Raw genomic sequence first — 21,208 nt, forward strand, 5'->3', positions numbered from 1 at the left:
CCGGTCCAGCCATCTTGTGTTGCTGTCGTCCAATCAGCGGTTGCTCCGTGGCGGGGGCGGGGCTCGTGTCGCCGGCGCTCAGCTCGCGGTCATGGAGGCGCCGGTCGGCTTGCTGCTGCTGCTGTGGCTCGGGGCCTTGACCCCGGCGCCCGGCAGCGCCTCTTTGGAGGTTCCGCCGCTGGTCAACGAAGACGTGAAGCGCACGGTGGACCTGAGCAGCCACCTGGCCAAGGTGACGGCTGAGGTGGTCCTGGCGCACCCGGGCGGCGGCTCCACATCCCGAGCCAGCTCGTTCGTTCTGGCCCTGGAGCCGGAACTCGAGTCGAGGCTGGCGCATCTCGGCGTGCAGGTGAGCGGCCAGAGGGGCCGGCGAGGCCGCACACGGGATTCCTGAGGGGGCCGGGGAGGCCGGGGCGGGGCGGGGAAGTTGAGGGCGTTAGGGAATCCACGAGGCGTCTGGTTGCCTGAAAGGCTGGTGTGGAGGGCACAGCGGAGAGGCCGGGGTCCGCCGCCCGTGTGTCCACTCGGACACGTCAGCGCAAGCTTAGAGCGGCGGGCGCCGCCCACGTGGCAGCTCCGGAGCCCGCGGCGACCCCTTGGTCCCCTGGTGACCGCCTCGCTCGCCACAGGGACGTCTTGGCTGTGGCCAGGTGCGGTTCTTCCGGCACCTAGCTTTCCCCTTGTCCCCTGGACGTGCTCGTTCAGTAAAGGACCGTAAGTGAGTTAAATCGAAGTTAATTCCTGAAGGCAGTTGTCTGTCCGATGTAGTCTGTTCTCGACAGTAGCGTTCGGAAGGTTTCTGGTGTCCAGGTTTGTCATAACTCACCTCTAAAAGCTGCGGCTGGACACTTTGTTAAATGTTCCCACTTGGAAAGTCTTTCAAGTAATATCAAGTAATAATCGGCCCCCTGTGCTGTACAGAAAGTTGAAACCCGCGTCTCTTCCTCCGCACGGCCTCTCATTGGAACACCTCAGCATTAGCCTGTGCCTTTCAGTGAACACTTTTACAGCTTTCAAGGAAAGACGTCGTTGGCTTTGGGAATATCCACAAAGGTTGCTTTTTATTAGTTTTCACTAAACTATTTCATTAAGTGGTTACCCAATTTATTAAGAGACTAGTTATTACAGTAACACAGTTCTAAACACACCTCATTCTCTTGACTGTATGGAGCTATAAAGCTGTGCTTATAAATTGTCACTGAAGTGACTCCTGTTCCCTTCACACCGAACCCTTGGTCAGCCGAAGCACAGTTTACTCACGTTTCTGGAAAGACACTGATGGCTTCATTTAGCTTACAGTGCCACCTGTGAATGGTTTGTATGTTCAGACCTGTTTTGTGAAAGCCAGTCATGACTTAATGAGGTCACAATATAATCAATAGCCGCCAAGGTGGAGAAGGCACTCAGTTGGGTCACTCATTGTGGCTCAGTAGTTAAGAGCACAGAACATCCAAGTTCAGTTCCTAGCACCGGCATGGTGGCTCACAGCCATCTGTAACTCCAGTTCCAGGGTGCACAGACATGTTAAAAAGAAAGGAAAAGCCGGGCGTTGGTGACACATGCCTTTAATTCCAGCACTGGGGAGGCAGAGGCAGTCGGACCTCTGAGTTCAAGACCAGCCTGGTCTACAGAGCGAGTTCCAGGACAGCCTCCAAAACAATACAGAGAAACCCTGTCTCGGAAAAAAAAAAAAGAAAAAAAAAAACAATGGCCACCATGCTGGGCAGTGGTGGTGTACACCTTTAATCCCGATACTTGGTGAGAAACGGCTGGATGATAAATGTAGCAGAGAGCACATACTGCGTTGGAGATTTGGGTGAGGTTGCATGGGTTACAGGTACCCTTTTAGGAACTGGTAGAAAGATATTAGTGATTATGTAGCTTGAGCCACCACTTTCTCTTTTACTATTTTTTGTTTTTGAGACAGGGTCATGTTGTGTAGTCCTAAGACTTTTAGAACTTGGATCCCTGTTGCAGGCTCCAGAATGCTGAAAGCTAAAAATGATCTTGAACTTCATATTATCTTGCTTCTTTTTCCCATGTATTGGGACTAGAGCTGTGTACTGCCATGCCTGGTTCTTCTTACCGTTACTAAATAATGAATATTTTTCATTAATATAATGCATTAGCAAAGAATTCTGAATAAGCATGAGTTTACTAGAATGCTATCCTAGTAAGATTCTAGTCAAAGTAATGAATTATATAAAAAGAATGATTACATAACTTTTTGTGCTTTCTAAAAATACTAAAAATAATGTTTAAGTAATTGCTTTTGGAGTTGGGATATAGTGATGACGGCTTATATAATTATAGCAGTTGGCAGGAGGATCAATAGCTCAATGTCAATCTAAAGGGAGTTTGAGGCTAGCTTGAGCTATGTGAGACTCTGTCTCAAAACAAAAGACAATTTCCTGTGGGGTTGGGGTGTGGTGCAGTGGTAAGGCACAGACTTAGCTGCACCAGGCCACGAGTGCAAGTCTCAGCTCAGCACAGCACATAAAATTATTCTTCATAGCCTTATGTTCTCTGTTGGTAATTACTGCTTCATTCCTAGAAACTAGTCTTTTTTTTTTTAAAGATTTTTTTTAAAGATTATACAGTGTTCTGCCTACATACCAAAAGAGGGCACCAAATTGACTTGTAGATGGTTGTGAGCCACCATGTGGTTGCTGGGAATTGAACTCAGGACCTCTGAAAGAGCAGTCAGTGCTCTTAACTGAGCCATCTCTCTAGCACGAAACTAGTCTTTGTGTGTGTGTGTGTGTGTGTGTGTGTGTGTGTGTGTGTGTGTGTGTGTGTGTGGTGATTAGTTAGTCTGGAGTTAGTGGAGTGCATGTATGTTTTCCATATAGACGGCCACAGTTTGTGACTCCAGATAACACCTCAGCAGCCTTCTGGGGTTAACCTGGCTACCTTTCTCGTGGCAGTAGACGGTCAGAGTACAGAGTGTGCCATAGCGGCCACTAGGGCTCCTTTCCCCTAAGGCCTTTGCCACTGCTGCCTCTCTGGAATCAACAGTTTTGGTCACAGATGGGACTTCTGTTGTTTCCTTATTTTGTACTTACAGATATTTTGATATAAGAAAGAAAATGTTTAGAAAGAAGTCTTTGGAATGTTTGGGAAGTGAACATGGAGATATTTAAACATGATCTTAATGTGCATTTGATTGTTCAGAAAATGTTTATAGGAAGTTTATAGAACTTACTCTGTGCACTAGTAAGTCTTTGGTGATGTTTCAGATTAAATCTTCCCTTTTAAAGTTATTATTATTTTTTAATATTTTTAATTTTACTTTATGTATATGATCATTTTGCCTGCATGTGTGTTTGTACATCACTTGTGTGCTACAGACAGTGGTGAGCCACCATGTGGGTGCTGGGAATTGAACTCAAGACCTCTGGAAGAGCAGCCAGTGCTCTTAACTGCTGAGCCATCTCTCCAGCCCAAGTTCTACATCTTGATCTGCAGACAGCAGAATGAGAATGTGTGGCACACTGGGTGTAGCTTTAGCATATAAAACCTTAAAGCCAACCCCCACAGTGACACATTCTCTCCAACAAGGCCCCACACTTCTTAATAGTGCTACTCCCTCTGGGGCAAGCATTCAAACACATGAGTCTGTGGGGTCCATTCCTGTTCAAACCACCACAAAGGGCAAACCTCCGAATCCTTCCCAGTGGTTCCACTAACTGGGGACCAAATATTTAAACATGAGCCTTTGTGGGACATTTTCATTCAAACCCACTGTTGGTTAATAATTAGCTTAAAACTTAGAACTTGAAAATACAAAAAAGAATAAATTACTCTTTCTGTTGTAGGTAAAAGGAGAAGATGAGGAAGACAGCAACCTAGAAGTACGAGAAACCAAAATTAAAGGGAAAAGGTAAGCAAACAGACTGAGAGACATTTCTAAGGTGGACTAACCAGATAACCAGATATTTGGGATAGGTAAGGTAGGTAGAGATATCAGAAAATCCCCTAGTTGCTGGATGTTGGTGGAGCACGCCTATAATCCCAGCACTTGGTAGGCAGAGATAGTCTGATCTCTGAGTTCGAGGCCAGCCTGGTCTACAGAGCAAGTTCCAGGACAGCCTCCAAAGCTACACAGAGAAACCCTGCCTCGAAAAACAAAACAAAACAAAACAAAAGGTCCCCTACTTGCCTAGCTCAGAGTTGGCTACATGGCAGTGCTATTAACAGAGGAGGGAATCTGTTGGGAATGGTATTGCTATGTTGGATTGACTGGGCTGTCAGCAGAACTGACAAGGAAACGTGCCCACTGCTTACTCAGGACCAGCAGTAAAAAGAGAAGCAGATCTGATACTTGAAGCCAAGAAGGGCATAAAACTGTCCTAGGAGAAGATGGGGAGCTTGGAGTGTTAGTTGTAAACTTTTCATAGCAATATGATGTACAATGCTGGTCTATATAAAGTTGTCTATGTTCTAGTCATTGGGGATAAATTCCATGGGAACATGTTTATTTTTTTATTTTATTCTTTTGGTTTTTCGAGACAGGGTTTCTCTGTGGCTTTGGAGTCTGTCGTGGAACGAGCTCTTGTAGACCAGGCTGGTCTGGAACTCACAGAGATCCACCTGCCTCTGCCTCCTGAGCGCTGGGATTAAAGGCGAGCGCCACCAATGCCCGGCTCCTCTTTTGTTTTTTTAGAGCTTGCTATAGTAGACTAGACTGGCCTAAAACTCACAGAGATCCACTTGCTTCTGCTTCCTGAGTGCTAGAATTAAAGGTGTGTGCTACCATGCCTGGCCAGCATCTTTAATTTTAATTTTCTTGCTTGTTTCCTTCAGTGGGAGATTTTTCACAGTCAAGCTTCCAGTTGCTCTTGATCCTGGATCCAAGATCTCAGTTGTTGTGGAAACTGTCTACACCCATGTGCTTCATCCATATCCGACTCAGATAACTCAGTCAGAGAAACAGTTTGTGGTATTTGAGGGCAACCATTATTTCTACTCTCCCTACCCAACAAAGACCCAGACCATGCGAGTGAAACTTGCCTCCCGAAATGTGGAAAGCTATACCAAGCTGGGGAACCCCACACGATCTGAGGATGTCTTGGATTATGGACCTTTCAAAGATACCCCTGCCTACAGTCAGGTAGGTTTCAGAGAAAGTCACTCCCAGGTTTGGATGGAATGTGCTGGGTGGCATTCTGAAATTGTTCTAAACCTATCTTGAAGTAACTCTTAGTCCCATTAGCTTCCTCTTGAGAACTGAGTTCAGAGGCTATAAATTGGGCATCATGGGAGAAGACAATGGGGTATTCTGTGCAGGGTGGTGATGGATAAGGAGAGAAACTTGAGGATTTATGCAGACACTTGGACTCAGAATTTCTATTCATTGAAGACCTAGTATTGTTGCTTGTGTTTATCATCTAGTCAAAGGCTGGGGAGACTGCTGGACCTCTGACCATATTTGTTTTTTAGGTTTTTTTGAAACAGGGTTTCTCTGACTATCCTGAAGTTCTCTCTGTAGAACAGGCTGGCCTTAAATTCAGAGATCTGCCTGCCTCTTCTCCAAGTGCTGGGATTAAAAGTGTGTGTCACCACACCTAGCCTTATGTAGTTGGACTTTTTTGGACCACCAGCCCTCAGATAATGACGTGGAGACTTACTGTCAATTATGAAAGCCTTTAGCTTTGGCTTGTTCCCAATTAGTTCTTATAACTTAAATTAACCTGTTTCGCCAGGCAGTGGTGGCTCACGCCTTTAATCCCAGCACTCGGGAGGCAGAGGCAGGCGGATCTCTGTGAGTTCGAGGCCAGGCTGGACCGACAGCCTCTAAAACAATACAGAGAAACCCTGTCTCGTAAACCCCCCCCAAAATAAATAAATTAACCTGTTTCTATTAATCAGCATTCTACCACATGGCTTTTTACCTCTCTTCCTTTCTGTATGATTGACTTTTTCCATGTCTTGCTGACATCTTCTGTGTACCTAGATTCATTCCGAGTTCCTCTCTGTGCATAGAAATCCTGCCTATTCTCTCCTGTCTAGCTATTGGCTATTCAGCTCTTTATTAAACCAACCAGGTGCATTAGGCAGGTGAGGCAAAACATAGACACATCTTCAAACAGTGTAAACAAATATCCTGCAACAGCCTCGTCTGTCTGTCTGTCTAAGTCAGGGTCTCTATTTCCCAAGCTGTCCTTGGAACTCAGTTGTGATCCTCCTGCCTCTGCCTGTTTAGTGTTGGGATTATAGGCATAAATGACCAAGAACAACAACAAAAAAAGGTGAGAGTGGTGGTGTAGGCCTATAATTCCAGAACTTACAGTCTGTGTCAGGAAGGCGACAAGTTGAGAGCAAGACTCTTTCTCCAAAACAAAACAAAACAAAACAAAACAAAAATCCGTCTCTATAGATAGGGACTGGAGAGATGGCTCAGTGGTTAAGAGCACATGCTACACTTTCAGAAGACCTGAGTTCATTTCCCAGCACCTATATCTGGCTGCTCACAATCTCCTGTAATGCCAGCTTTAGAAGATCCAACACCTTCTGGCCTTCGGTACCTACAAACATTTGGTACACACACATGTAGGCAGGCACGTACATAGAAGTAAGTTCAAAAAACCCACTTCATGTAATAGTGATTGGTAACCATTCTGAGGATGATGCGTGGGCCCTCTAGTTAATTACTGTTAAACTAACCTTGATTTCTCTGTTGCCAAGGCTGTGAACTGTTCATTTCCTTCCCTTTTAGGATACTTTTAAAGTACACTATGAGAACAACAGCCCTTTCCTGACCATCACCAGTATGACCCGGGTCATCGAGGTTTCTCACTGGGGTAATATTGCTGTGGAAGAGAATGTGGACTTGAAGCACACAGGTGCGGTGCTGAAGGGGCCTTTCTCCCGCTATGATTACCAGAGACAGCCTGACAGTGGCATCTCCTCCATCCGTTCTTTTAAGGTATGAGTGACCAACTTGGACACTGTGGGGACTGTGTCTTTATCAGTGTGTCCCTTCTCTTGCTTTTCAGTTTTTGGGGATTAACTAATGGTGATGTTGAGTATCAGTGTTAGTCAGAAGGATCTTTAAAGAAAAGCATTTTTGTGTTTATGTGAATAATTCTGTATTTATATAAAATAGTGCTTTTCTTTTTTCTCTCTATGCAGCATGAGTTAGTCTGGAACAATCTGTGTAACTTAGACTGGCCAAACTCTCCTACCTTGGCTCCTAAGTGTTGGGATTATAGATGTGTGCCACTATTCTGGCCTGGCCTCTTTTTTTTTTTTTTTTTTGGTTTTTCGAGACAGGGTTTCTCTGTGGCTTTGGAGGCTGTCCTGGCACTCGCTTGGTAGTCCAGGCTGGTCTCCAACTTACAGAGATCCGCCTGCCTCTGCCTCCCAAGTGCTGGGATTAAAGGCGTGCGCCACCAACGCCCGGCCGGTTCTTAACCTTCTTAATGTTGCTGCCTTTAATACAGTTCCTCATGGGCCGGGTGTTGGTGGCACATGCCTTTAATCCCAGCACTCGGGAGGCAGAGGCAGGCGGATCTCTGTAAGTTGGAGACCAGCCTGGACTACCAAGGGAGTTCCAGGACAGCCTCCAAAGCCACAGAGAAACCCTGTCTGGGGGAAAAAAAAAATACAGTTCCTCATGTTGTGACCCTAACTGTAAAATTATTTTGTTACTACTTCATAACTGTAATTTTGCTATTGTTATGAATAGAAATGCAAATATCTGTGTTTTCTGATGGTCTTAGGTGACCCCAATTGGGTTACAACTCACAAGTTGAGAACCACAGCCCTAGACTGCAGAGTGTAGTCTTCCTCGCCAGCTTGGTTCCAGAGCCACATCAGTCCCAAATGAACACACAGGAGGCTATATTAATTATGAAGCTGTTGGCCCTTTGCTTGGTTTCTTACTGGCTAGCTCTGACTTAAGTATTTAACTCATAATTGTTAATGTAAGTATTTCTCTTACAAGAGAAAGGGTCCAAACCTCTTACTCCTCTGGTGGCTACATTGTCTCTCTGTGTCTCTCTTTCCCAGAATCTTCCTTGACTCCTAGTCCCACCCATCTTGCTTCCCTATTGGTCAACAGTGCTTTATTCAAACCAATCAGACACATTTTTACAGAATGACATCTCCCAACACTAGACTGTGGTTGGTCTTTTTTTTTTTTTTTTTTAGAAAATGTGAATAAAGAAAAAACATATTCATAGTACCACCCACACCCAAACGTTCCCTTGTTTTACAGATTTATTGTATGTATGTGTGTATGTGTTGTTTGAGTGTTTGGGCACCTACCTGAGAAAGCCAGAAAAGTGTTGGATTTCTTGGAGCTAGAGTTACAGGCATTTGTGAGCTGCCTGACATGAGTGCTGGGATCCAAACTCTGGTCTCATGATTGAGTAGCAAGTGCTTTTAGCTGCTCAGCCATCTTTCCGTCCTTGCTGCTTGCTTTTCAGACTGTGTCTGGTGTAACAGGCTGACCTCTCACTTGGTATGTATCTGAAGATGGCCTTGAGCTCCTTGGGGCTTTTTCTCAAGTTCAGGGGTATACTACCATGTCTTAGGCTGTTTTTGTTTTTATGAAGCAGGGTTGAGGTTTATTAAAGGACTCTAAAACTTACATTTACTAACTTATTGTGTGCTTGTGTGTGATGTGTATGTAATACAAATTTTAAATATGAAAGTAAGAGAATGGGAGCCGGGCATTGGTGGTGCACACCTTTAATCCCAGCACTTGGGAGGCAGAGGTAGGTGGATCTCTGTGAGTTCGAGGCCAGCCTGGTCTACAAGAGCTAGTTCCAGGACAGCCTCCAAAGCCACAGAGAAACCCTGTCTCGAAAAACAAACAAAAAAAGAAAGTAAGAGAATGGAAGAGCCTCTCAGATGGAAAGACAGCTGAAAAGTGTGGATATGTGTTTCCTGAAGTCGTCTTAAGCTATTAAAGTTAATAGATTGACTGTGCCTTTGTCCAAGTGAAATCTTACAAATATTGTCTTATATTTACATATTACAGAAATGCTCACTTACTGTGTAAACAAATGTTACAATCTCCCTGGTTAGTATCCTTGGAAGATGTGTAAGCACATTGGATGGAGAACTGTTAAAATCAACCACTAGCAATTTGATGCAGTTCCTTGTCTCTTTAATTTCTGTCTTATAACTTTCTTTGCAAATATGTCGTTTCCTGTTGAGAAGATTTTATCATTCATTGAGAAATAAATGGGATGTCTAGGTCTTTAGAAACCTTGGGAAAAGTTGATAATTTAGAAGGTTTACTGTCTGGGGTCTATGCAGGCTTTATACTTACTAGGTCATATTTCTGCAGAGGTTCCTGGAGTTTCTAGAAGGCATTTCTATTCTCTTGCAGACCATCCTTCCTGCTGCTGCCCAGGATGTGTATTACCGGGATGAGATTGGTAATGTTTCCACCAGTCACCTCCTAATTTTGGATGACTCTGTGGAAATGGAAATCCGGCCTCGATTTCCTCTCTTTGGAGGATGGAAGACACACTACATTGTTGGCTACAACCTCCCAAGCTATGAATACCTCTACAATCTGGGTGAGTGTTGAACATAGTAAGAATAGAATTGCAAAGGGCCAGCTTTTTCTTTTAACTTCTTGTAGGTGTGTATTTTTTTAAACCAATGCTTATATGTAAGGAGAGTGATCTCATGTTATTTTTTAGGAAGGCTGGGGTACCTGTGCTTTTGTGCATTGGTGTAAATTACTCTGGTAAATGTAATGCGTACATTCAGTATCAGTTGAGACAGAGCAGAGCTGTTTAAACTCTTTGATGTGTTCTTGAGCTTCTTTTCCTCTTAATTCTTTTGTGTGTGTGTGTGTGTGTGTGTGTGTATGTGCGCGCACGTGCACCCCCCAGTGCATGTGTGGCAGTCAGGACAATTTGCTGGAGTTGGGTCTCTCCTGTTTGTTTGTTTGTTTGTTTGTTTGTTTTTTGAGACAGGGTTTCTCTGTGGCTTTGGAGGCTGTCCTGGAACTAGCTGTTGTAGACCAGGCTGGTCTCGAATTCATATTGATCCGCCTGCCTCTGCCTCCCGAGTGCTGGGATTAAAGGCATGCACCACCACTGCTCGGCTTCTCTCCGTCTCTTGGTTTTTAGGTAGGAATTAAGGTTGCCAGCACTGACAGCAAGCACCTTTATCTGCTGAGCCATCTAACTGGCCTATCTCACTACTCACAGATCCCCTTTATTTTTTTGTGTAGTGTTGAAGACTGAATCTACATCCAAGCAAATGTCACTGAGGCCCACCCAAGTCTTTATTTGAGATCTTTAAAAAAAAATAAATAAAGTCAAGAAAAGGTTTTAAGGGCAGGCTTGGTGGTGCACACCTTTATTCCTAACATTTCGGAGACAGAGGCAGGCTGATCTCTGTTAAAAGCCAGTTTGATCTATATAGTGTTTTTTGGTCAGCCAGAGCTGCAGAGTGAGACCCTGTCTCTAATAAGAGATGAGGGAAAACAAAGGTTTGTACAAATACCCAGAGCTAATGAGTATAAACATTATGTCATATTTTCTTTCTTATTTATTTATTTGTTTATTTTTCTAGGCTGGGTTCTTTATAACTTTGACTGTCCTTGATCTGGTTGTGTAGAACAAGCTGGTCTCAAAGTCACAAATATCCTCCTGAGTACTGTGATTAAAGGCTTATTTTTGTAGGCTTTTTTCTTTTACTACCACTTATAGTTTTAGGTACTATTTGTTATATTTTGCCCTTATAAAAATACTGTTCATTTATTTCTTTGTTGGTATTCTAATTGATGCTTATATTCGTCTGCCTTTAGTGCTTGGACATCTTCAGATTAAACTCCTGAATCTTTGACATGACTGTAGTGTCTTAACTTCTTCACTGACTTATAAAAAGATGGGTGGTGTAACACTCAGGAGTCAGGGGCAGGCAGATTTTTGAATATGAGGCCAGCCTGGTCTTATAGATGGAGTTCCATGATAGCCAAGGCTGCATAGAGAAACCCTGTCTCAAAAAAAAAAAAAAAGTTTACCTTGTAAACTTGTATAGTTTGTGCTCCAGACTTCATATCAGCCATGTCTCCAAGAAGCCTTGGTTTGCTCTAGTGACAGTGGTTTTTAAGTCCATTGTATGAGAACTAGGGGTGTTCATTGCTCTAAGGTTGCCAATTTCTGTGCCTTTATGTCATGGGGCTCAGTATACATTATCTCTCTGTAAAAAACAAAACATTTACAGTACATTTGCTTGTATATTTCTTTACTAGTTCTACAGGAAAATTTTTGGTTTTGAAGAGTACAGGGAATGGCAGAATTGTAGATTTATAGCATTAGTTTTTTGAGATAGTGTGTTTCTTAAAACTAGAGATCCTCCTGCCTCAGTCTCTTTCTTTTCTTTTTTTGTTTGTTTTTCCAGACAGGGTCTCTTCCAGATGGTTGGAATTACAAACATATTTGCTTTCTTCATTATTACATATTTATCTTTATTTTGTGTGCATGTGTGTGAGTGTCCCTTTGGCACAGTATTCATGTGAAGGTCAGAGGTCAGCTTCTGGAAGTCATTCTTCCTTCTTTATGGGTCCCTGGTATTGAACTCAGGCCATCTGGTTTGTTGGCAAGCGTTCTTACCTTCTGAGTCATCTCCCTAGCCTGCAAACCCTTTTTTTTTTTTTTTTTTTTTGGTTTTTCGAGACAGGGTTTCTCTGTATTGTTTTGGAGGCTGTCCTGGAACTCGCTCTGTAGACCAGGCTGGCCTCGAACTCACATAGATCTGCCTGCCTCTGCCTCCCGAGTGCTGGGATTAAAGGTGTGTGCCACCAACACCCAGTGCAAACCCTTTTCTAATGCTGGTTTTTGCTGTGAACTTGAAGTAGGGTTTGTCACGGCACCATTTGTATGGTTCAGTTCTCTGCTCTTGTGTGACTTGCCTTCTGAGCTTTCTTTGCCTCTGGGACTGTCACTTAGTGGCAAGAGTGCTTGCCTAACATGTGTGAGGTCCTTAGTTCAGTCCCCAGCACTGCTGTGGGGATGTGGGTGTAAGAAACTGCTCACATCTACATTACACAGTTTTTTTTTAGTTCTTCAGGGGCTAGACATCTAGGACTTGGGTCTCTTTCCGCTGAGCCAGGAACAGTATTCCTTGGGATTCATCTGCTGACCTGCCCTGTTCTCTGGAGAAGCATTCCTATTGCGGTTCTTCTCTCCTGGGTTCCATCACTTGCCATGTAGCTTTCTCCGTCACTGTCACTGCTGGCCTGTAGGTCTTTTGGCTCTTGATACAGTGTGAGAAATTTTTCCCTGGGACGGGGAGGACTAGGCCATATCTACTGCCCTCATCCTCTATAAGGTCCCAATGACAAATCAGTTAGAGTCCATCAGAGTTTTCTCTGGGGAATCAGTGTTGTTGGGCTTACTTACAGAGTCTAGGTGAGGGGCTCCTGGCAGGAGTGTGGGTGACCCTAAAGTAGTCATGCTGGAAAGTTGGTATGGATGATGACTTCCCCATTAGAAAAAGAGAGCCCTCTTCTCCTAGTCCTTCCCCAGCAATAACTATTCCAGCCCCTCCCTGAGAGGCCCCAAGGCTGACGTGCATTAGGGCATAATTTTATGTAAATGTCTAAGAGTCATAGCTGGATGTTCAGGGGAGGATCCCATGACCTTCCTCCTATGAGGGAATGTCAGGTCCACAAGCCCAGCCGTGGTGGGTGATCTGCCAGTAAGCACGGCTGAACTGAAGAAGATGCTGTATTGTAAGTGTCCCAGAGTTTTGACATTATTTATAGTTGTTCTGTCTTTCAAAGAGCCAAAAAGCCTGCACTGTCATCTCCAGCTCTTGTCCATGATTTCTTGGTAACATCTCTATCTTTGTGTAAAAGGGGAAGGTTCATATCTTGTCATTTCCTGTCTGTCATCTTGTTTTCTGCTCACACCATTGCCTGTACTTGTTGGTGATTCTCAGGTGACCAGTATGCCCTGAAGATGCGGTTTGTGGACCACGTGTTTGATGAGCAAGTGATAGATTCTCTGACAGTGAAGATCATCTTGCCTGAGGGGGCCAAGTAAGTGACTGTTCCCGTCCTTTCCACCCAAGTTTCTCTGACAGTGCCTGGTGTCTCATGAGAGACGTGTGCTCTAGCGGTATAGTGTATGTACTCATTAAATAGCTTTGACTGAGAAACCTTTTTTTATGGAACCGTTGACTGAAGCTAGGAAAGAAAAGTTAGATTCAAAGGAGAGTACATGATTTAGTTAGGAAGCTTTCCAAAAACATAGTGTATCCACATGCCAGGAGCAGAAGCCAGAGTTACCTCAATAACCCAGAGGAATGTGGAGGGGATCATAGCGGTGTGAGCCTGGGGAATCTCATGTTGAAGCTCAGCCTGGGCTACTGTCTATGTAGAAAGTACCAATTAAAAAAAAATTGGGAGACTTTGCTGTGTTAACAAAGAGTGAGTAAGTGGGGAAGCTCTGGTGCCATTCTTTTCCTGGGGGCTGTCTCAGGGTCTTTCATAACAAATAGGAGGAATCATTTTTGGTCAGTTTGAGCAGCTTGGGAAAGAGATGTTGATAAAATGGGAGTTTAACTTAAAGAGCCAGGTGTTGGGAAGGAAGGTGTGAAGGCAAGGGCTGGCGCTGTGTAACTCTCTGGTAGAGTAGTCACTAGTCTGTTGGGGAGGCCCTGGGTTCAAGCTCCAGTACTGCTGGTGTCTGTGTATGGAGAACCACTGACTTGAGGAAGGAGCCAGGAATGTCTGGAGGAGTCCATTTGGTGAGAGTAGATGGACGGGGGAGCAGATGGGTTACAGAGCTTCTATCTTTAGCGTGGGCTGCTTATAGTTTGTGTCACCTACATAGTCTCATGTCACGATGTTTGAATGGTCTCTGTTGGCTTATACATCTACTTTGATGACCAGGATGGCACGTGCTTTGACTGTTCCTTCAAGCCAAGCTACTGTGTTACTATTTCTCTAGGGACTGTAGGCCTGGCCAAAAAGTAACATACATGCTCCTAAGGCACTCTTAGGTCTCTAAGAGACTCCCTGGGTCGGCTGTTCTGGGAAACTGTGTTGCTCGGTGAACCATCTTTGTGAGTGCTGGAGGGAGACTTTCAGTCTGATCTTCAGCTTTTTCAGCTTTCTGACGGTTAGTAGGAGGAGGAGAGTATTGTCAGATGCCTAGAGCAGACAGAGCAACACAGTGTGAATTTAGCCTCTTGCTAGCCTTTAGTCTTAGAATTCTGCAGTCCACACCCTCATCTGTGGCTGTGCTTTGTTTGAGGCTGTTCTGTCTTCTGTGTGTTCAGGAACATCCAGGTAGACAGTCCCTACGATATTAGCCGTGCTGCAGATGAGCTGCACTATACCTACCTAGACACATTTGGCCGCCCAGTGATTGTTGCCTACAAGAAAAATCTGGTTGAGCAGCACATTCAGGACATTGTGGTGAGTGGCTCTGCTGTTTATTGTTTGAGCTGCTAAGAGCAGTGGCTTTGGGCTCTGAATCTGAGCTGTTTTTTTCTCGGGTTCTTCCAGGTGCACTACACCTTCAACAAGGTGCTCATGCTGCAGGAGCCTCTGCTGGTCGTGGCTGCCTTCTACATTCTGTTCTTCACCGTCATTGTCTATGTCCGTCTGGACTTTTCCATCACCAAGGTACTCTGCTCGCTTCATAACTGTGTCAGATAGTCCTTGTGCCCTTGTGATGTATCACACACATCTCCGCAATGAGCTAGATAGGACCAGAGGCTTCCAGGCCTCTGCTAATTCTCACTAGAGAGATATTTCTTCCCCCTTGTGGTGCTGGGGGTGGAACCCTGAGTATCAGGCATGCCAGGCAGCTATTGAGCTCTACCATAGCCTCGTATGTTATATCTGAGAATGTGATCCGAGTCTCTGCTTCCTGCCTTATTTTGGTTGTGGAAACACCCTGGACACTAGGTAAGGTAGGAGAATCATTGCATGATTGGTGGTGGTTATTCTTCTATTTTGCTACTTGTTGTTTAACTGTCATGTCCCTTCCCCTATGGGAGTGCCTTGTGGGGAGATGACACCAGACTTAATCAGATACTGCTGACCTGGCCCAGGTCACTACCTTTCTTCCCTTGGAGTTCTGCTTGCTAACTGAAAGCCACCTTCCTTTGGGCTGTAGGGTACTGCAGCGTCTCTTCCCTTCCCTGCAGTTCCCATTCTCTCTCATTATTGCCAGTCGTACTGTTTGATAAGGGAATCTGGAGCCCTGTGTTGGGGACCCGAAGCACACTTATTGTCTCTTCTTTTACTTTAAAGGTGGAGACTGAATGTATTATTATTATTATTATTATTATTATTATTATTATTATTATTATTATTATTATTTTCTACTTGGCATTTTCCATTTGTCAAGTTTATCCTGGAATTCCTCTCTGTCAGTTCACAGAGCAATCCTCATTATTTCACATCTGCAGATATGACACTGAATGCTGAATCATTGCTTACTGTGTCTACAACTATGTCATGTTAAAGTAGTAAGGGTTTATTATGTAAAGGTAACTTGTGTCCACCAGACCTAAGCCAGCCTCTGAGTTGTCGGGTAGGCCTTGCCAGTGGACACATAATGAGAGAATCTAGAGTGGGCCTCTGAGGAATGGTAAATGTCAGAGAGTTCATATTCTTCTCTGAAGTCCCTGAAAACCTTTGAAGGGTGAGACTTAATGGTCTCCCCAAAGTCTCTCACCACTAGAGATGAGCTCTGTGCCAGTGTCGTGGCGCTTTCTACCATTACTGTTGATCACGCATGTGCCGGCGGAACTGTAAAGTGGTGTTTGCTTCTTCTTGATGTCTCCTCCAGTCTTTGTTGTAGAGCCTGCTCCTCTAAATGTCAGAAGGCTTTACTTAAGTCCTGGCTTCCTACGGTGACCTCTGTTGGCTGGTGGCAGTAGCCATCCTATGGCAGATAGGTCAGAGTGAGCACCAGCCTATCTGTTGACAGACATTGTCTCTCTACTCTCCAGGATCCAGCTGCAGAAGCCAGGATGAAAGTGGCCTGTATCACAGAGCAGGTCTTAACCCTAGTCAATAAGAGGTTAGGCCTCTACCGTCACTTTGACGAGACTATCAATAGGTACAAGCAGTCCCGGGATATGTCTACCCTCAGTAGTGGCAAGAAGAGCCTGGAGATGGAGCACAAAGCTGTGACCAGTGAGATTGCTGTGCTGCAGTCTAGGCTGAAGACAGAGGGCTCTGACCTGTGTGATAGAGTAAGTATTAGTGTTGTGAGTCTCTTGTCTGTGACTCCACACCCCACTTCAGGGACTATTCCACTTGTCGGAAGCAGCACCCATCTTATCCCTTGGGCTGGGCACTCACATGATGCAGGACTGTAGGCTCTTAAAATGGTGCCAGTGCTTGTGGTGGGACACGAAACTTTATGATGTCTGTAGGCTGGCTTTGGAGACGTTCTGCAGCTTCTGCAGCTCTGTCCATGTAACTCGCAGTAAGGGCAATGTTTCCCCCTCCAGATGTCAGTCTTCAACTCCCTATGGCCATGCCTGTCGCCCCAGCACTCTGGAAGTGTGTGTATTTGTAGAGGTCATGCTACATAATGAGATCGAGGTGAATCCTGGCCAGAGGATGAGACTCTCAAAAAGGGGGTGGGGTGGGGCAACCAGACATAAGTCCCAGGCTCTGCTCCAGACTCTCTAAACTTAGGCAGATTACCTAATTTCTGTGCCTGAGTGTCCTTCTGGATATTGGGAATTCAATAGTCTTTCACAATACCTGAAAGGTGGTTCATGTCAGTATTTAGAGCTCTGACGATTATGTGCTGTGTGAGCCAACTATTATCTGTAAAGGAAGTATTACCTATTTTACAAAGTACTCCTCAAGAGTTCTTCTTAGGCTCCCTGTTAGCTCCTCCACTCCTACCTTGGATCTCTTACTAACACTTTAGTTCCTTTGTAGCACCCATGAAACAGGTGACAGTGGACGTTGTCTGATCTTGCTGTCACCCTCCACATCGCCTATTGGTCTTTGTCCTAACTAACGTCTGGTCCTGGTAGAGAGAGGGGACACTGGTGGAGCCTGTGTGTCAGTCGTGATGCTGGGATGTAGGCAGAGTTTTTTTGTCAGCCACTTCCTAAATAACCACTCAGAGACTTAATTATAAATGCTTGGCTGATAGCTTAGGCTTACTAATAACTAGCTCTTACAACTTAAATTAACCCATTCCTATTCATCTGCATTCTGCCATGTGGCATTACTTGTCTTTCATCTTGCACCTCCTGTTTCCCCTCCTTGTCTGGCGACTCCTCTGACTCCACCCTGTTCTCTTGCCTAACTTTATCCTGACCAGCTATTGGCTAGTCAGCTTCTTTATTAAACCAACCACAATGACATATATTCACATAATGAAAGGAATGTTCCACACTGGGGTCCTGTGGTTTTCACCCTCAGTTGTCAGGGTGGAAGCAGCTTGCATGTCAGAGCTGAAGGGAACATGGCCTGTAAGTGATGAGGCTTCTGTTGGGAGCCAGGCTTGTTTGCTTGTTTGTTTGGCAGAGGAGCCCTCTGCCATGGGAACTGCTTTTTGCTGAAGTTTGGACTTCCTGTGGGGCTCTGAATTTGTAGGGCTGGGAGGCAATGGGGCTTGTTGAGTAGGGCTGAAAGGGAGTTCTCAAAGCTTTCCCTGCTTCTGTCTCTGCCAGGTGAGTGAAATGCAGAAGCTGGACGCCCAGGTCAAGGAGCTGGTGCTGAAGTCGGCAGTGGAGGCAGAGAGGCTGGTGGCTGGCAAGCTTAAGAAGGATACATACATCGAGAATGAAAAGGTCAGCTCAGGGAAGCGCCAGGAGCTGGTCACCAAGATCGATCACATCCTGGATGCTCTGTAGTCCTTGTCTCCAGGCTGCCTACCTTTTCAGATACAGTGCATAGGTAGAGGGAGGCCTCAAGAAAGAAGAGCCGAGGCCCACCCACAGTGGCCTAAGAAGTTTGTCCCTTATTTCTGAATGGTTCCCCTTTTTTAAAAAAAAAAAACCAAAAATCCTGTATAAAAAACAAATATGGTTTGTTTTGAACAAGGCAGGCATTTCAGTTGATTTGGTTTGTTCTGAGGTGTTGGGCGCTGTTTCCATGTATATGTCCTGTTTTATGCCCTTCTGATTCCTAACTTTTGGTTCTCTGTGAGTGTATGCATGTTTTTTTAAAGTGTGTATGACCAAATGAAAATAAAGGAGGGACTGTGAACAAATGTTTTGTGTGCTGAAATCTCATGGAACTCACTTTGTAGACCAGGCTGGCCTCGAACTCATAGAGATCCTCTTGCCTCTGCCTCCTGAGAGCTGGGATTAAAGTGCCACTATGCTTGGCCAGGAGTTAATATTTATATATCACTGTGGGTTTTCTCAGAGTGTTTGCAAGGCAAGTGTCAGAACATTGATGTTTTCTAATACAAGCCAAGAGACCCAGAGAGTCACATAGCAGTGGTGGAGTAAGCCTTTTATATTCCTTAAATCTGTGTCACATTCTGGACATTGAAAAAGGTTGATAAGCAGAGCAGAGGTGCTTTGTGGGAGAGTGACAGATACCTACAAATTCATGATCTCAAATTGACCACACTCTGAGGAAGGGCACAGGCCTGGAGAACACTGGTCTTAGTCTGGGTGTGTGTAGAAGGGGAGGTAACAGAATAGAGTGTTCCAAGCGGTGGCTGGTGTGTGTGCAAAGGCTCTGGAAGAGGCTGGTGCTTGAGCACCCACAGGGAATCTGTAGAATATCTGACTGGGCTGGAGAGGTAGAAGTCTAGAACAAGATAGTTTGACAGGTCTGACAAGGCTTTTGGCTTTACCTTAACATCAGGATAGACTGCCCACTATGAGAGCTGGGCAAGTTTGGTATGAGAAAGCCAGGAGCATATTGTAGTAATAGGTGGGGCCAGGGACCGTTTGGTGCTTTAGAAGATGCTATGAAGTGTCTGCCTGGACTATAGTCCCATCTTTGGCTAGTCCTCCTTCACATAGTACACGGGTCAGGAAGCTGTTACCTGACTGAGTCAGGCTCTCGTGTCTCCCGTGTCATAGTCCACTGTTGCAGTGTGACCACTGGGCTGACAGACAAATGGGAGTTTGTTGACAAGCTCACCTTTCTGCTAACAGGTGTGCACATAGTAGTGGGTGGTTACTGGGTGGGTGGCTATATTCTTAAGTTGGTGGGGTGAGTTGACCAATGTTGAGAAACTGGTGAAGTTTTGCTTCAGATATGGCAAGGTGCCTAAGATCTCCAAATAGGATGTCCATAGGCAGTTTAGGGTTAGACAAGGAGAAGAGATGTGGTTTGGGATGACAAATGGTTTGTCCAGAGCTGGTTAGGGAAATCGGGTGTTGTGGTGGTTGGGAGTGTCTACAAAGAATATAGAATTAGAAGAGGCCAGCCAGAGGGTGGTGGTGAACACCATTAATCCAGTACTTGGGATGCAGAGGCAGGCAGATCTCTGTGAGTTCCAGGACAGCCAAGGCTACAGGGAAACCCTGTCCTGAAAACAACACACATAAAAAAGAAAAGACCTAGGGCCTGTGTGGCAGCATATGTCTGTAGTGCCTGCTATCTAGAATTCTAAGGCAGGAGGATCACTTGATTTGGTGTTTTGTTTGTTTGTTTTTGTTTTGTTTGCTTGGTTTTGAGATTTATTTAAAGCATTTATTGAATTGGCATTTTATTTTTAATATCTCCAGGCCAACAGTGAGCTCACTTTATTAGCACAATGTACAAAAAAGTATGCTTATGTTATAGAAACATGCCCATCTTCTGGTACTGAGCAGAAGTCATTGAGACAAAATCCAGACAAAGACCATCTTAACCCCAATAAAGATTCCTAAGACAGCATTAGACCTCTTGAGACAGTGGCCACGTGTGTGGATCAGGGAAGGAAGGCAAGTGAAAAAATACTACAAGATGAACCAGAGCTAGCAACCAGTGAGCACTGGGTTTCAGGACAGCAATGCCTAGGATTTAGGAGTGGGCAGGCCAGCCATTTGCTGTTGAGTCAGGAACACTTGGAGTGCTGAATGTGGTGGCTGGTGCAGGACTGTAATCTCAGAATATGGGAGGTGGGGGATGGTGCATCAGGCCTTCAGTTCAGCCTGGGCTACGTGTGAAATCCAGTCTCACAAACAACGAAAAGCAAGGGATCAGGTGTGTGGTGACTTTAAGATGGGATATCAGGTGACCTGTGGGCAGTGAAATCCTGGCCTGCCTCTCTGGCCTTACACAAGACTCTTCAATATGGAGCAACCTGCTCATAGATTGACAATGGCTTAAGGCACTGGAGCTAATTCTTTTGGGTGCTGGCCCTAGGAGGAGCTGGGGCTCCAGCCGGTGTCAAGGTGATGCTCGCTCCGGGAACTGCCTGTAGTGCAGGTACCCAGTGCAACGCCATGCTCACTGAAGACCAGGCCTCTGTCTTAGTATTTTGGAGCCTTCAGGAAACAGCAAGTTATCTGAACGTGCTCCGATCGCCCCCTAGTGGACCCGAGGGGGAAAGGGCCACGTTAGCACTTTGGCATCACTTCAAGTGCTGGGGAGAAGCAGGCGCCAAGACTGGGATGCGCAAGCGCAGTTGATGGCCACCGGCAAGCAATCCCGCGCATGCGCGCACCCCTCCTGATTTAAAGGCCTGGTCCTGTCCAGTCTTGCACAAAGTCACCTGGTCAAGGGGTCCATTATATGACCGGGCTCCGTATTACTACATCTGGGGTTTACGTAGCCCTGCGTCAAGAGGTCGAAGGGCGGAGGACTTGGCTTTGTGGCGGCCCAGCAGTGGTGCTCCGGAATCCCTGGCCTGGCGCAGTAGGTGCAGCTTGTCTCTGCTGTCTCCATCCTCCTTGCTGCCCTGGTGTCAAGAACCTCAGACCGGCACAGCCCCATGCCTACCTGCACCTGTAGCAAGCAAGGAACTCCCCAGTAGCAAGCAGAGCCTCAGTTTCTCTCTTGGAAATCTGAGAGGAGTGGAGATCTGGCCCCACATCTCACCAGGTTTGGGCCCTTGGACGATGCAAGCCTCACTTTGGGTTCAGGCATGGCAGGTGGCCCAGAAACCAGGCCCCCACCTCAGCCCACGTGTCCCAAGGCCACATGGCAGGTGGGCCCAGCACTGGGCAACCCTGTCTTGGCTCAGAGCACAGCAGAGGTCTGCGGGTTCTGAGCTGCCTCCATTTGTCTTGGAGGCTGACATGGAGAAAACCCCGAAGGCCCAGTCGCCCTCACAGTTTCACCACAAGT

General features: G+C 45.6%; 1 protein-coding gene across 1 annotated transcript; it reads left to right on the plus strand.

Moving 5' to 3' along the window:
- The first annotated feature begins 54 nt into the window (after window positions 1-54).
- On the plus strand, window positions 55-18,182 carry Rpn1 (ribophorin I). Its single transcript, XM_005071139.4, has 10 exons — window positions 55-349; window positions 3,819-3,883; window positions 4,807-5,113; window positions 6,719-6,928; window positions 9,344-9,536; window positions 12,919-13,018; window positions 14,263-14,401; window positions 14,492-14,611; window positions 15,949-16,194; window positions 17,641-18,182. Exons 1-10 carry the CDS (start codon window positions 92-94, stop codon window positions 17,821-17,823), a joined length of 1,821 nt encoding a protein of 606 aa, XP_005071196.1. The 5' UTR covers window positions 55-91; the 3' UTR covers window positions 17,824-18,182.
- Window positions 18,183-21,208: the final 3,026 nt, after the last annotated feature.

This window comes from Mesocricetus auratus, unplaced genomic scaffold (genome assembly GCF_017639785.1).
Source record: "Mesocricetus auratus isolate SY011 unplaced genomic scaffold, BCM_Maur_2.0 Super-Scaffold_100676, whole genome shotgun sequence".
Classification (NCBI taxonomy): Eukaryota; Metazoa; Chordata; class Mammalia; order Rodentia; family Cricetidae; genus Mesocricetus; species Mesocricetus auratus.

Coding starts and splice junctions, on each gene's coding strand:
- Rpn1 (XM_005071139.4), top strand. CDS start 92: ATGGAGGCGCCGGTCGGCTTGCTGCTGCTGCTGTGGCTCGGGGCCTTG. Junction 5,114..6,718: donor ATACCCCTGCCTACAGTCAG/GTAGGTTTCAGA, acceptor CTTCCCTTTTAG/GATACTTTTAAAGTACACTA. Junction 14,402..14,491: donor AGCACATTCAGGACATTGTG/GTGAGTGGCTCT, acceptor GGGTTCTTCCAG/GTGCACTACACCTTCAACAA.